This window comes from Salmo salar, chromosome 12 (assembly GCF_965601325.2).
Source record: "Salmo salar chromosome 12, fSalSal1, whole genome shotgun sequence".
Taxonomy (NCBI): domain Eukaryota; kingdom Metazoa; phylum Chordata; class Actinopteri; order Salmoniformes; family Salmonidae; genus Salmo; species Salmo salar.
Genome location: NC_138302.1, coordinates 97,915,362 through 97,930,839, shown reverse-complemented (window position 1 = coordinate 97,930,839; position 15,478 = coordinate 97,915,362). Strand labels below are relative to the sequence as shown.

The window sequence follows — 15,478 nt, the reverse complement described above, 5'->3', positions numbered from 1 at the left end:
CATTGCTTATTGGGAAACACAAGCACAAACACAAAGCAAAATGCAGTGCTATCTGGCCCTAAATCGACAGTACACCATGGCTAAATATTTGACCATGGTTACTGATCAAAACCTTAGAAAAACCTTGACAAAGTACAGGCTCAGTGAGCACAGCCTTGCCATTGAGAAGGGTAGACACAGGAAAACCTGGCTCCCTGTAGAGGAAAGGCTGTGCAACCACTGCACCACAGCAGAACCTGAGACGGAGCTGCATTTCCTGACAAAATGTCACAAATATAAAACAATTAGAGAGTGTCATTTCCCCAAATTTGAAACCCTTATTCAAGGTTTCAAAGACCTCTCTGATGAGAATAGGCTACCCGTCCTGTTGGGGGAGGACGCAGAGAGCTGTGTGTTGGCAGCGCACTACATTGCTGCCTGCCATAAGTTGAGGGACAGTGTCTGACAGACCAATAAACCTGCACATGTCCTCTACTGTATGATTATTGTTATTGTTGAATATATGGTTATTTTGACCCTTGGTTATTGTTGTTACTGTTGTCCCGTTGACAATATTTGATTCTCATTTTTTATTTATTTTTATATTGTAAATATCCAAAATAAGCTTTGGCAATATGTATATTGTTACGTCATGCCAATAAAGCGAATTGAATTGAATTGAATTGAATTGACAGAAATAGAGAGAAATAGAGAGAGAGAAATAGAGAGAAAGAAAAAGAGAGAAATAGAGAGAGAGAGAAATAGAGAGAGAAATAGAGAGAGAGAGAGAGAAATAGAGAGAGAGAAATAGAGAGAGAGAGAAGTAGAGAGAGAGAAGTAGAGAGAGAAATAGAGAGAGAGAAGTAGAAAGAGAGAGAGAGCAGTAGAGAGAGAAATAGAGAGAGAAGTAGAGAGAGAGAAATAGAGAGAGAGAGAGAGAGAAGTAGAGAGAGAGAGAGAAATAGAGAGAGAAATAGAGAGAGAGAAATAGAGAGAGAGAAATAGAGAGAGAGAAATAGAGAGAGAGAAATAGAGAGAGAGAAATAGAGAGAGAGAGAAATATATAGAGAGAGAAATAGAGACAGAGAAACAGAGAGAGAGAGAAACAGAGAGAGAGAGAAACAGAGAGAGAAATAGAGACAGAAGTAGAGAGAGAGAGAAACACAGAGAAGTAGAGAGAGAAATAGAGAGAGAGAGAGAAATAGAGAGAGAAGTAGTGTTCTTACAGGGCCTTAGGCGAAAAAGCTGGGTGGATCAATACGCTAAAACTACACATGAAGTAAGGTGCTGCAAAGGCCTTTGGTAGCTGTTTAATAATGGCATAGTGTGTGTGGTGTGTGTGTGTGTGTGTGTGTGTGTGTGTGTGTGTGTGTGTGTGTGTGTGTGTGTGTGTGTGTGTGTGTGTGTGTGTGTGTGAATATGTATTGTGTGTTGAGAGAGAGAGAGATGGATATACGCAGAAATCCCAGTCCGCACAATCTGACGACAAACAACTGATTGAAAGTCAAGCAGAGAATCCAAAACCTCTTGTTCAATACATCCCGTAGAATCTCATCCAGTTCTCAAACTGTTAGTTCTTTTGTCTGTAAGGTATTTTTTTCGTTATGTGTCGGAACCCAGGAAGACTAGCTGTCGCCAGTGGATTGTAATAAAAATCATACAAAAAAAACTAAATCACAGACGTAAAAATCAATATTATTTCTCTAAAGTAACAACTAACAACATTCCAAAGACATTTGAGGTACATCCAAATGCTTCAATCAATATATAATGGGATATGTTAAACCTGAATGTCCTGGTTCATTACTGATATATCCTGAATACAGCCAGCGATGACCATCAGTAAAGATGAGGCTCTGTGAAAGTAAATCAGCTTTTTATCTTGACTGCCAACGCCTATTGTTTATCAAGGGAAAGGAAAGGAGAGATGGAAAGATGGAGATAGAAGATCTGAAAGGTGTGAATTCTAAAGTGCATTGTGGGGGTGGCAGGTAGTCTAGTGGTTAGAGCCCCTGAACAAGGCAGTTAACCCACTGTTCCTAGGCCGTCATTGAAAATAACTATTTGTTCTTAACGGACTTGCCTAGTTAAATAAAAATAAAGTAAATACCAAGTTAAATTCTAAGAACAGATATGTAAGGGATTTGGATCTGCTATTGAAAATAGCATTTTTCTTTCTTCAGTTCCTGTGGTGATATTCACACCCTTTGAGCAAAAGACATTGAAAATACATGTTGTGCTCACTGGGCATACAGATACAGGAGTAGAAACTTCATGGCTGCTATTCTGACTAATGGTTTAAAAAGATCTGATTGGTCATGACCAATTAGTGGTCAAAGGTCAGAAATGTGCTTCCTGTGCAAAAGCAGTAGCTTTATGTCTTCAAACCGGCTTCACCTCAGCATGAGGTCATGTTTACAAATAATATAATACTTATTTATTAATCAATTACATATTATTATTATTTGTTGTTATTTACTTTTCACCCCTTTTTCTCCCAAATTTCGTGCTATCCAATTGGTAGTTACAGTCTTGTCCCATGGCTGCAACTCCTGTACGGACTCGGGAGAGGCGAAGGTCGAGAGCCGTGCGTCTTCCAAAACACAATGCCCACTTAACCCGGAAGCCAGCCGCACCAATGTGTCAGAGGAAACACTGTACACCTGGCGACTGTGTCAGCGTGCCCGCGCCCGGCCCGCCACAGGAGTCACTAGAGCGCGACGGGACAAGGACATCCCTGCCAGCCAAATCCTCCCCTAACCCGGACAACGCTGGGCCAATTGTGCACCGCCCCACGGGTCTCCCGGTCGCGGCCGGCTGCGACAGAGCCTGGACTCGAACCAGGATCTCTAGTGGCACAGCTAGTAAATGCACCACTCGGGAAGCCCTTACTTACATTTTCAGTTTAGTAATTTAGCAGATGCTCTTATCCAGAGCGACTTACAGCTGCAATTAGGGAAAATTGACATATTTTTCACACACTCTTAACCACTAGGCTACCTGCTTATTCATTATATCATAGAGTTTTACTGTAACCAAACACGTTCTCCCCTACAGTGTGAAGGGAGCTGTATCAGGTTTAGAAACGCATAATGCTTTAAAAGGTTTTGTATGTCTCCACCATGTTGTTTATGTACAGAAGCAGGATAGTGCCAGGCAAGTTAAGTTGAACATTGAACAGCTAACTGGTTAAGCGCTAGAAGGTTGAGTTCAACAGCTAACTGGATAAGCACTAGAAGGTTGAGTTCAACAGCTAACTGGATAAGCGCTAGAAGGTTGAGTAGAACTGCTAAAAGAACAGCTAACATTTTATTTAACTAGGCAAGTCAGCTAAGAACAAATTATTATTTACAATGACAGCCTACCCCGGCCAAACCCTAACAACGCTGGGCCAATTGTGTGCCGCCCTGTGGGACTCCCAATCACAGTCGGTTGTAATACAGCCTGGAATCGAACCAGGGTCTGTAGTGATGCCTCTAGCACTGAGATGCAGTGCCTTAGACCGCTGCGCCACTCGGGAGCCGAAAAACATGTTATGTTGAACAGCTATCTGATTAAGTTAAACAGCTAACTGGTTAAGCTGAGCAGCTAATTGGTTGAGCGCTAACTGGTTAAGTTAAACAGCTAATTGGTTAAGCTAAACAGCTAACTGGTTAAGCTAAGCAGCTAACTGGTTAAGCTAAGCAGCTAACTGGTTAAGCTAAGCAGCTAACTGGTTAAGCTAAGCAGCTAACAGAACAGCCAAATTGAACAGCTAACGGGAAAAGTTGAACGGCTAACGGGAAAAGTTGAACGGCTAACGGGAAAAGTTGAACGGCTAACGGGAAAAGTTGAACGGCTAACGGGAAAAGTAGACCGGCTAACTGGAAAAGTTGAGCGGCTAACGGGAAAAGTAGACCGGCTAACGGGAAATGTTGAACGGCTAACTGGTATTGTTGTGGCTCCACTGTGTTATAGTCTACTCACTTTCAGATAACTGGACACAAACTTCTATTGAAGGGATATTGTTTGTTTTGTCTAGTAGTATCCTTTTGTGTTCTCATGCAATTCAGAGTGTCCTGAGGTCTAACATGCTCAACAGTACATTCATTGAAGGAATATGAAGCACCAGGCTTTCATGATAAACCATGATATGTCACATTATAAAATGGACCATAATTAAGAGCAGATGGGAGACTACAGCTGCACAAACCCACAAAGTTACTGGAAAAGCATATTTACTGAGTAGAATAGAAACTCATACAGCTGACAACTGGGATCTTTTCACACTGAAATATATCTAACAGGTGATTTCAGGTAGACTCACATGCACTTATAGAATACACTCTAGACAAACAACATTCTGACATCACACACACACACACACACTCGACAAACAACATTATGACATCACAAACACACACTCTAGACAAAGAACATTATGACATCACAAACACACACACAGACAAACAACATTCTGACATCACAAACACACAAACAACATTCTGACATCACAAACACACACACAGACAAACAACATTCTGACATCACAAACACACACACACAGACAAACAACATTCTGACATCACAAACACACACACACAGATAAACAACATTATGACATCACAAACACACACACAGACAAACAAATTTATGACATCACAAACACACACACAGACAAACAACATTCTGACATCACAAACACACACACAAACAACATTATGACATCACAAATACACAGACAAACAACATTATGACATCACAAACACACACACTCGACAAACAACATTATGACATCACAAACACACACACAGACAAACAACATTATGACATCACAAACACACACACAGACAAACAACATTATGACATCACAAACACACACCTTCCATTGAGCAACGCGAGGAGCTCCCCGGCATGGTACAGATCGTTGCGTGTCACCCGGCCGAAGCGAAACGTGTTGAGGTTGCAGAAGGTGACTGCGGGGAAGATCATCAACGGTGTTGCTATCTCATCCAATTTAGTGACATGGGGGTACTGTAAGTAGAACTGGACCCGGTCCACACACACCAGGACCAGGAACCCGAGAGAACCCAGGAAGAACAAGATCCACAGGCACCGCTTGATGCAGATCCGTTCATAAGTGAACATGTGCGAGATGCCGTGGAGAGTCGATCTGCTGGCGAAAACTTCAATCGCCGGAGGTCGCTTGAAAGAGTCCACCATCTCTTCCGACTCAGCTTTGAGATCCATGACGAGGCGGTACGCTATCAGTGTGAAGGATTGGGAAATGGAGGGGTATAGTAGCCTAGACGAGGGGATGTTATTAACACTAGGAAGGAAGATACTGAGTCTGAGTTCACGCCGTGCTACGCATGGGTTTCTATGTTCTTCCTCATCCAGGCAGTATGAAATGTTGCGTCACTGAGTTCCCCAACAAAATAACACCGTGTACCATCTAGGCTACCAATACATTCTTCACAATGATGTCGTCTATTTTGCGCTCAATTTCCCTTCAAAACGGTCCTTGTGATAACGTAAACATACAGTATTACTGTCCAATAGAGTTCCAATTTACGCGCATGAATAGATTTCAATTGCCGATTGGTCTCTTTCTCTCTTCCAGGCTTGCAAAAACAACTCCCAGCAAAAACACAGCAAGGACTGAATGAAGTTGAGATGGTTCAGGCGCAGGTCAATGATATGGTTCAATCATATGCAAATGGTAATACAATCAACGCAGTTTTTTTGGGGGGGAGATGCTGTAAATTGTCTGTAACACGCTGCGTTACTTCCCATCGGCTGTAGTAAATCCCACCTGAAGACAGTCTTGTCCCGGACCGGTGAGAAAACAGTGAGCGGCGTGTCGGTCAGGCAACAACAGCGCCTTGCATCCCTCTTCTCCTGTCTCTAGAACAGCACTAAACACAACAACGCAGTCATCAAACTCCCCGTTTGAGTAGGATAAGATGAAACACGATTTATTAAGAGACCATCATAATAATCAGGGGGAAAAAATGTCAATCCAAAAACCAACAAATTAGGGGTAAAAGGCAGAAGGAATCTCTGAGGATGTCGATATAAACAGTTTTCCTTCCCTGATCAATTAATTTGATGCCGGAATCGGAGAAGAGGAGGGATTGGAAGGCACGTGTTTTAAATAGGGTGACAAAGTCGGTTGGAAAATACTTAAAGCTCCGAACCCGCGAGTCTCCGACTGATTCTCGCCTATTATGTCATTTTTAAACCACGGCTTCTTGCATCGAATTCACCAGAATATTTTAGTTTTGTTGTTGTAAGTAACACTCATCAGTGGTAGAAAACATGGGGTGGTGGCGCTGAGGCGGTAGGGAAGGGAGAGAGAGAGAGTGGTTGTGTACACACCCTGGTCTATGGTCTGAACAGTGTCAGGGAGAGGCTTATTGTAATAGTGCTGACATGAGCTAAATGAGGTGTCTGGCTGCAGACCTACACAAGGCAGAAAAAAAGCCTTCCTTACCCACCCACAAAACAACTAAGGGAATGGGACCCAAACATTATATCTCATTCTGAATCCTGATCAATACTTCTGATTAGAATGGAATGTAGACTAACATTCCAATAATCCATCCATGTGTAACAGTACAGCTTCCGTTCCTCTCCTCTCTTCGCCCCAACCTGGGCTTGAACCAGGGACTCTCTGCACACATCAATAACTGACACCCACCAAGCATTGTTACCCATCGCGCCACAAAAGTCACGGCCCTTGCAGAGCAAGGGGAACAACTACTTCAAGGTCTCAGAGCGAGTGACGTCACCCGATTGAAACGCTATTAGCGCGCGCCACCGCTAACTAACTAGCCATTTCACATTGGTTACACATGAAAAGAAGATGCAGAAACAGTTAGTTAGTTAGTTAGTTGGGGTGGACATGCATGTACTGTACAGCCTATAGTAAATAGCCTACTGCAATACTGTCAAAGCAGTATGAGGAACCTACTGCCGTGAGGATAAGAGTACTCACCCATGAAATTGCTCATAATTCATATATAATCCCCATTTGCTATAAGATTGACTGCATGTCACAGTCTATTTAAGCAATAAGGCCCGAGGGGGTTTGTGGTATATGGCCAGTATACCACGGCTAAGGGCTGTTCTTATGTACTACAGATACAGCCCTTAACCGTGGTATATTGGCCATGTACCACAAACCCCAGAGGTGCCTTATTGCTATTATAAACTGGTTACTAACGTAAACAAATGTTTTGTCATACCCGTGGTGTACGGTCTGATATACCACGGCTGTCAGCCAATCAGCGTTCAGGGTTCAAACCAGCAAGTTTATAATATACAGTATATATAATTTATTGTGTTTTGAAGGCTACTGTATGCTGATAACTTAAAGCAAAACTCCACCCAAAAACTATATTTTGGTATTTGTTTCATTAGTCCATTGTTGATATAGTCCCGAAATGGTTTTGCATGTCAGCAGTCAAGTGTTAAGATTTCTGTATTTTGAAAGTTACATATCTTGAAAATGTGATTGCTGACATGCAAAACCTTTTCGGACAATATAACAATGGACTGTGTGTTCTCTCATAGTCCGACAGCATCTGGTGGCACAGGGCTAATCATCTCTCCTACGTGGACATTTTCTCTTCTCCCCCTTTCACCCGTCCATCTCCTCTCCCTCCTGTCCATCTCCCCTTTTCCCCTGTCCATCTCCTCTCACTCCTGTCCATCTCCCCTCTCACCTGTCCATCTCCTCTCCCTCCTGTCCATCTCCCCTCTCACCTGTCCATCTCCCCTCCCTCCTGTCCATCTCCCCTCTCACCTGTCCATCTCCTCTCCTTCCTGTCCATCTCCTCTTCTACCTGTCCATCTCCCCTCTCACCTGTCCATCTCCTCTCCCTCCTGTCCATCTCCCCTCTCACCTGTCCATCTCCCCTCTCGCCTGTCCATCTCCTCTCCCTCCTGTCCATCTCCCCTCTCACCTGTCCATCTCCCCTCTCACCTGTCCATCTCCCCTCCTACCTGTCCATCTCCTCTCCTTCCTGTCCATCTCCTCTTCCACCTGTCCATCTCCTCTCCCTCCTGTCCATCTCCCCTCTCACCTGTCCATCTCCTCTCCCTCCTGTCCATCTCCTCTCCCTCCTGTCCATCTCCCACCTGTCCATCTCCCCTCTCGCCTGTCCATCTCCCCTCTCACCTGTCCATCTCCTCTCCCTCCTGTCCATCTCCTCTCCCTCCTGTCCATCTCCCACCTGTCCATCTCCTCTCCTACCTGTCCATCTCCTCTCCCTCCTATCCATCTCCCCTCCCACCTGTCCATCTCCTCTCCCTCCTGTCCATCTCCCACCTGTCCATCTCCTCTCCTACCTGTCCATCTCCTCTCCCTCCTATCCATCTCCCCTCTCACCTGTCCATCTCCCCTCTCACCTGTCCATCTCCTCTCCCTCCTGTCCATCTCCTCTCCCTCCTGTCCATCTCCCCTCTCACCTGTCCATCTCCTCTCCTACCTGTCCATCTCCTCTCCCTCCTATCCATCTCCCCTCCTACCTGTCCTTCTCCTCTCCCTCCTGTCCATCTCCTCTCTTACCTGTCCATCTCCTCTCTAACCTGTATATCCCCCCAACACCTGTCCATCTCCTCTCTCACCTGTCCATCTCCCCCCCCACCTGTCCATCTCCCCTCTCACCTGTCCATCTCCCCTCCCACCTGTCCATCTCCTCTCTCTCCTGTCCATCTCCTCTCTCTCCTGTCCATCTCCTGTCTTACCTGTCCATCTCCCCCCACACTTGTCATCTCCTCTTTCCACCTGTCCATCTACTCTCTAACCTGTCCATCTCCTCTCTCTCCTGTCCATCTCCTCTCTCCCACCTGTCCATCTCCTCTCTCTACCTGTCCATCTCCTCTGTCACCTATCCATCTCCTCTCTCACACCTGTCCATCTCCTCTCTCATCTGTCCATTTCCTCTCACCTGTCCATCTCCTCATTTGAATTCCTTGCTGTCACCCACACTTGTCCACTCAAGCTTAACATTGTTGTCATCTATCTCCCACCATCTGACGATGGCTGACCACTTACCGTGCTGGGCGACTTCAACCTCCCGACGCCTGGCTTCAATTCATTTCTTTCCACCTCTTTCTTTCCAGTCCTTTCCTCTTTGACCTCACCATTTCCCAGTCACCTACAACTCACTGGACAGGCAATGCGCTTGACCTCATCTTCACTAGAGGCGGTTCTCCTACTAATCTCACTTCAACACCCGTCCATGTCTCTGTTCTCCTACTAATCTCACTACAACCCCCCTCCATGTCCCTGTTCTCCTACTAATCTCACTACAACCCCCGTCCATGTCTCTGATCACTACTTTGTTTCCTTCTCTCTCCATCTCTCCTCCAACCCTACCCACTCAGCCCCTACCCAGCTGGTCATCCCACTACTCTCTCCATCTCTCCTCCAACCCTACCCACTCAGCCCCTACCCAGCTGGTCGTCCCACTACTCTCTCCATCTCTCCTCCAACCCTACCCACTCAGCCCCTACCCAGCTGGTCGTCCCACTACTCTCTCCATCTCTCCTCTAACCCTACCCACTCAGCCCCTACCCAGCTGGTCGTCCCACTACTCTCTCCATCTCTCCTCCAACCCTACCCACTCAGCCCCTACCCAGCTGGTCATCCCACTACTCTCTCCATCTCTCCTCCAACCCTACCCACTCAGCCCCTACCCAGCTGGTCATCCCACTACTCTCTCCATCTCTCCTCCAACCCTACCCACTCAGCCCCTACCCAGCTGGTCGTCCCACTACTCTCTCCCCTCTTTCCTATCCTCTCTTCCTTCTAAATCCTTCTTCCTCCTGTCTCCCTACTCTCCTCCCTTTCTACATCCTTTGACTCTCACTGTCGACTTTCCTCCCTGCTGGGCCCAACCTTCCCCTCCCGCTCCATGGCTGAGTAACTCACTGTGTGCTAACAGAACCGGTCCCACTCACACAGAACTACTATACACCCTGACCTTTTTCTCCCCTCTCTCTCATGATGAAATCCTGCGGCTAGTGATGTCCGGCAGCCCGACAACCTGCCCATTTCAGAGTCGCTCCCCTCCTCAAGAAACCACCACTCAACCGCTCTGACGTAAAAAACTACAGACCGATATCTGTTCTTTCTTTTCTTTCCAAAACACTTGAGCGTTCTGTCTCTGATCAACTCTCTCGTTATCTCTCTCAGAACAATCTTCTTGATCCTAACCAGTCAGGCTTCAAGACGGGTCACTCAACAGAGACTGCTCTCCTCTGTGTCACAGAGGCTCTCCGCTCTGCCAAGGCTGACTCTCTCTGCTTTGTTCTCATCCTCATAGATCTGTCCGTTAACTTCAACACTGTAAACCATCAGATCCTCCTCTCCACCCTCTCAGAGCTGGGTGTCTCAGGCTCTGCACACTCCTGGATTGCATCCTACCTGGCAGGTCACTCCTACCAGGTGACATGGAGAAGATCTGTGTCTGCACCATTTACTCTCACTACTGGTGTCCCCCAGGGTTCGGTTCTAGGTCCTCAGCTCTGTCATATCCTCACATGGTCTCTCCTATCACTGCTATGAAGATGGCCCTCTCCTCTTCTCTCTATACACCAAGTCACTCAGCTCTGTCATATCCTCACATGGTCTCTTCTATCACTGCTATGAAGATGGACCTCTCCTCTTCTCCTTCCTCCACGTCTGACACCCAGGTGGTGACACGCATCTCTGAGAGTCTGGCAGACATCTCAGTTTGGATGCCGGCCCACCACCTTTAGACAGCTCTAACTATAAGAGGTCTCTCTGCATTTAACATTAGACAGCTGTAACTATAAGAGGCCTCTCTGCATTTAACATTAGACAGCTGTAACTATAAGAGGCCTCTCTGCATTTAACATTAGACAGCTGTAACTATAAGAGGCCTCTGCACTTCACATTGGATGGCTGTAACTATAAGAGGCCTCTGCACTTCACATTGGATGGCTGTAACTATAAGAGGCCTCTGCACTTCACATTAGATGGCTGTAACTATAAGAGGCCTCTGCACTTCACATTGGATGGCTGTAACTATAAGAGGCCTCTGCACTTCACTTTAGACAGCTGTAACTATAAGAGGCCTCTCTGTATTTAACATTAGACAGCTGTAACTATAAGAGAAGCATTGATAAATATATAAGGACCTCTTATAGAATGTCTACTCTAGTATAAAACAGTTAAATGAAATGTTTTGTATTATTCAACAAAACCATCTCTGTATTCTCAGTCATTTTCAAATGAGGTGCAGCATTCAGTAGCAATCTGCTCATTGTTCCCTATTGCCTTTTGAAAGACAGACACTCAAGCTAAATTCTGAGCGAGGTGAAAAGTGTCAGGTCTAGTTCTGGAGTAAAGATGATGCCGTTTCTCCTGCTGCTGATGATGCCGTGCATGGCGAGCAGAACACTGTTTAATATTTCATTGGGATGACAGTGTGAAGCCAGAGATTGGCAGAATGGCATTGGGCACTGGGATAGGTTTGGCTTTGGGAGCTGGGTCTGCCAAAAACATGCATGCCAAGAGAGGGAGACACAGAAAGAGAGAAACAGAGCGAGAGAGAGAGAGGGGGAGAGAAACAGAGCGAGAGAGAGGGGGAGAGGGAAACAGAGCGAGAGAGAGGGGGAGAGGGAAACAGAGAGAGAGAGAGGGGGAGAGGGAAACAGAGAGAGAGAGGGGGAGAGGGAAACAGAGAGAGAGAGGGGGAGAGGGAAACAGAGAGAGAGAGAGAAACAGTGAGAGAGAGGGGGAGAGGGAAACAGAGAGAGAGAGAGAAACAGTGAGAGAGGGGGAGAGAAACAGAGCGAGAGAGAGGGGGAGAGGGAAACAGAGAGGGGGAGAGAAACAGTGAGAGAGAGGGGGAGAGAAACAGAGCAAGAGAGAGGGGGAGAGGGAAACAGAGCGAGAGAGAGGGGGGGAGAGAAACAGAGCGAGAGAGAGGGGGAGAGAGAAACAGAGAGAGAGAGAGGGGGAGAGAGAAACAGAGAGAGAGAGAGGGGGAGAGAAACAGAGCGAGAGAGAGGGGGAGAGAAACAGAGCGAGAGAGAGGGGGAGAGAAACAGAGCGAGAGAGAGGGGGAGAGGGAAACAGAGCGAGAGAGAGAGGGAGAGAGAAACAGAGAGAGAGAGGGGGAGAGTGGAACAGAGGGGGAGAGAGAAACAGGGCGAGAGAAGGGAGGGAGGGAGGGAGGGAGGGAGGGAGGGAGGGAGGGAGGGAGGGAGGGAGGGAGGGAGGGAGGGAGGGAGGGGGTGAAAGAGGGAGGGGGACATAGAGAGAGAGGAGTGAGAGAGAGAAGGCTCTGCTGTGTAAAATGCCAACTCCAGGGACCTGGCTGGCAGAGAGATTAATAAGAATCTCTCACTGCTGATCCAGTCTCTCTAGTAGGGCCTCAGATGCTTCAGGTGGAGGAAAGCTGTTTATCCTTCTGTTACTGATGCCTGGAAGAACAATGTTTTATATATTTCATTGAGACGACAGTGTGAAGCCAGTGATGGGATGGTATCGGGATTGTCTAATGTGCAGTGCAGAGAGGCCTCTTATAGTTACAGCCATCTAATGTGAAGAGCAGAGAGGCCTCTTATAGTTACAGCCATCTAATGTGAAGCGCAGAGAGGCCTCTTATAGTTACAGCCATCTAATGTGAAGAGCAGAGAGGCCTCTTATAGTTACAGCCATCTAATGTGAAGAGCAGAGAGGCCTCTTATAGTTACAGCCATCTAATGTGAAGTACAGAGAGGCCTCTTATAGTTACAGCCATCTAATGTGAAGAGCAGAGAGGCCTCTTATAGTTACAGCCATCTAATGTGAAGAGCAGAGAGGCCTCTTATAGTTACAGCCATCTAATGTGAAGCGCAGAGAGGCCTCTTATAGTTACAGCCATCTAATGTGAAGAGCAGAGAGGCCTCTTATAGTTACAGCCATCTAATGTGAAGAGCAGAGAGGCCTCTTATAGTTACAGCCATCTAATGTGAAGTACAGAGAGGCCTCTTATAGTTACAGCCATCTAATGTGAAGAGCAGAGAGGCCTCTTATAGTTACAGCCATCTAATGTGAAGTACAGAGAGGCCTCTTATAGTTACAGCCATCTAATGTGAAGTACAGAGAGGCCTCTTATAGTTACAGCCATCTAATGTGAAGTGCAATGGCCCGTTAAAAGAACACTCTGAAATGTCTTTTTGATACTGTCGCAAAGCTAACTAAAAAGGAGCATTCCCCAAGAGAGGATGGCTTTCACTTCAGCAGTAATAAATTAATGAACTTCTTTAAGGAAAAGATCATGATCATTAGGAAGCAAATTACGGACTCCTCTTTAAATCTGCGTATTCCTCCAAAGCTCAGTTGTCCTGAGTCTGCACAACTCTGCCAGGACCTAGGATCAAGGGAGACACTAAAGTGTTTTAGTACTATATCTCTTGACACAATGATGAAAATAATCATGGCCTCTAAACCCTCAAGCTGCATACTGGACCCTATTCCAACTAAACTACTGAAAGAGCTGCTTCCTGTGCTTGGCCCTCCTATGTTGAACATAATAAACGGCTCTCTATCCACCGGATGTGTACCAAGCTCACTAAAAGTGGCAGTAATAAAGCCTCTCTTGAAAAAGCCAAATCTTGACCCAGAAAATATAAAAAATTAGCGGCCTATATCGAATCTTCCATTCCTCTCAAAAATGTTAGATAAAGCTGTTGCACAGCAACTCACTGCCTTCCTGAAGACAAACAATGTATACGAAACGCTTCAGTCTGGTTTTAGACCCCATCATAGCACTGAGACTGCACTTGTGAAGGTGGTAAATGTCCTTTTAATGGCATCAGACCGAGGTTCTGCATCTGTCCTCGTGCTCCTAGATCTTAGTGCTGCTTTTGATACCATCGATCACCACATTCTTTTGGAGAGATTGGAAACCCAAATTGGTCTACACGGACAAGTTCTCGCCTGGTTTAGATCTTATCTGTTGGAAAGATATCAGTTTGTCTCTGTGAATGGTTTGTCCTCTGACAAATCAACTGTAAATTTCGGTGTTCCTCAAGGTTCCGTTTTAGGACCACTATTGTTTTCACTATATATTTTACCTCTTGGGGATGTCATTCAAAAACATAATGTTAAATTTCACTGCTATGCGGATGACACACAGCTGTACATTTCAATGAAACATGGTGAAGCCCCAAAATTGCCCTCGCTAGAAGCCTGTGTTTCAGATATAAGGAAGTGGATGGCTGCAAACGTTCTACTTTTAAACTCAGACAAAACAGAGATGCTTGTTCTAGGTCCCAAGAAACAAAGAGATCTTCTGTTGAATCTGACAATTAATCTTGATGTTTGTACAGTCATCTCAAATGAAACTGTGAAGGACCTCGGCGTTACTCTGGACCCTGATCTCTCTTTTGAAGAACATATCAAGACTGTTTCAAGGACTGCTTTTTTCCATCTACGTAACATTGCAAAAATCAGAAACTTTCTGTCCAAAAATGATGCAGAAAAATGAGTCCATGCTTTTGTTACTTCTAGGTTGGACTACTGCAATGCTCTACTTTCCGGCTACCCGGATAAAGCACTAAATAAACTTCAGTTAGTGCTAAATACGGCTGCTAGAATCCTGACTAGAACCAAAAAAATTCATCATATTACTCCAGTGCTAGCCTCCCTACTGGCTTCCTGTTAAGGCAAGGGCTGATTTCCAAGGTTTTACTGCTAACCTACAAAGCATTACATGGGCTTGCTCCTACCTATCTTTCCGATTTGGTCCTGCCGTGCATACCTACACATACGCTACGGTCACAAGACGCAGGCCTCCTAATTGTCCCTAGAATTTCTAAGCAAACAGCTGGAGGCAGGGCTTTCTCCTATAGAGCTCCATTTTTATGGAATGGTCTGCCTACCCATGTGAGAGACGCAGACTCGGTCTCAACCTTTAAGTCTTTAATGAAAACTCATCTCTTCAGTAGGTCATATGATTGAGTGTAGTCTGGCCCAGGAGTGTGAAGGTGAACGGAAAGGCTCTGGAGCAACGAACCACCCTTGCTGTCTCTGCCTGGCCGGTTCCCCTCTCTCTACTGGGATTCTCTCCCTCTAACCCTATTACAGGGGCTGAGTCACTGGCTTACTGGTGCTCTTCCATGCCGTCCCTAGGAGGGGTGCGTCACTTTGAGTGGGTTGAGTCACTGACGTGGTCTTCCTGTCTGGGTTGGCGCCCCCCTTGGGTTGTGCCGTGGCGGAGATCTTTGTGGGCTATACTCGGCCTTGTCTCAGGATGGTAAGTTGGTGATTGAAGATATCCCTCTAGTGGTGTGGGGGCTGTGCTTTGGCAAAGTGGGTGGGGTTATATCCTGCCTGTTTGGCCCTGTCCGGGGGTATCATCGGATGGTGCCACAGTGTCTCCTGACCCCTCCTGTCTCAGCCTCCAGTATTTATGCTGCAGTAGTTTATGTGTTGGGGGGCTAGGATCAGTCTGTTACATCTGGAGTATTTCTCCTGTCTTGTGTCCTGTGT

The 15,478-nt window shown here is 46.0% G+C and overlaps 1 protein-coding gene across 1 annotated transcript in view; it reads right to left on the bottom strand.

The window, feature by feature from the left end:
* LOC106566196 (acid-sensing ion channel 1) overlaps positions 1-5,762 on the bottom strand; it is a 383,890-nt gene extending 378,128 nt beyond the window's left edge. Inside the window, exon 1 of the mRNA XM_045691956.2 lies at positions 4,841-5,762. Within this exon, the coding sequence (XP_045547912.1) occupies positions 4,841-5,208 (368 nt within the window). The 5' untranslated portion in view covers positions 5,209-5,762. The remainder of the gene's footprint in view (positions 1-4,840) is intronic.
* Positions 5,763-15,478: the final 9,716 nt, after the last annotated feature.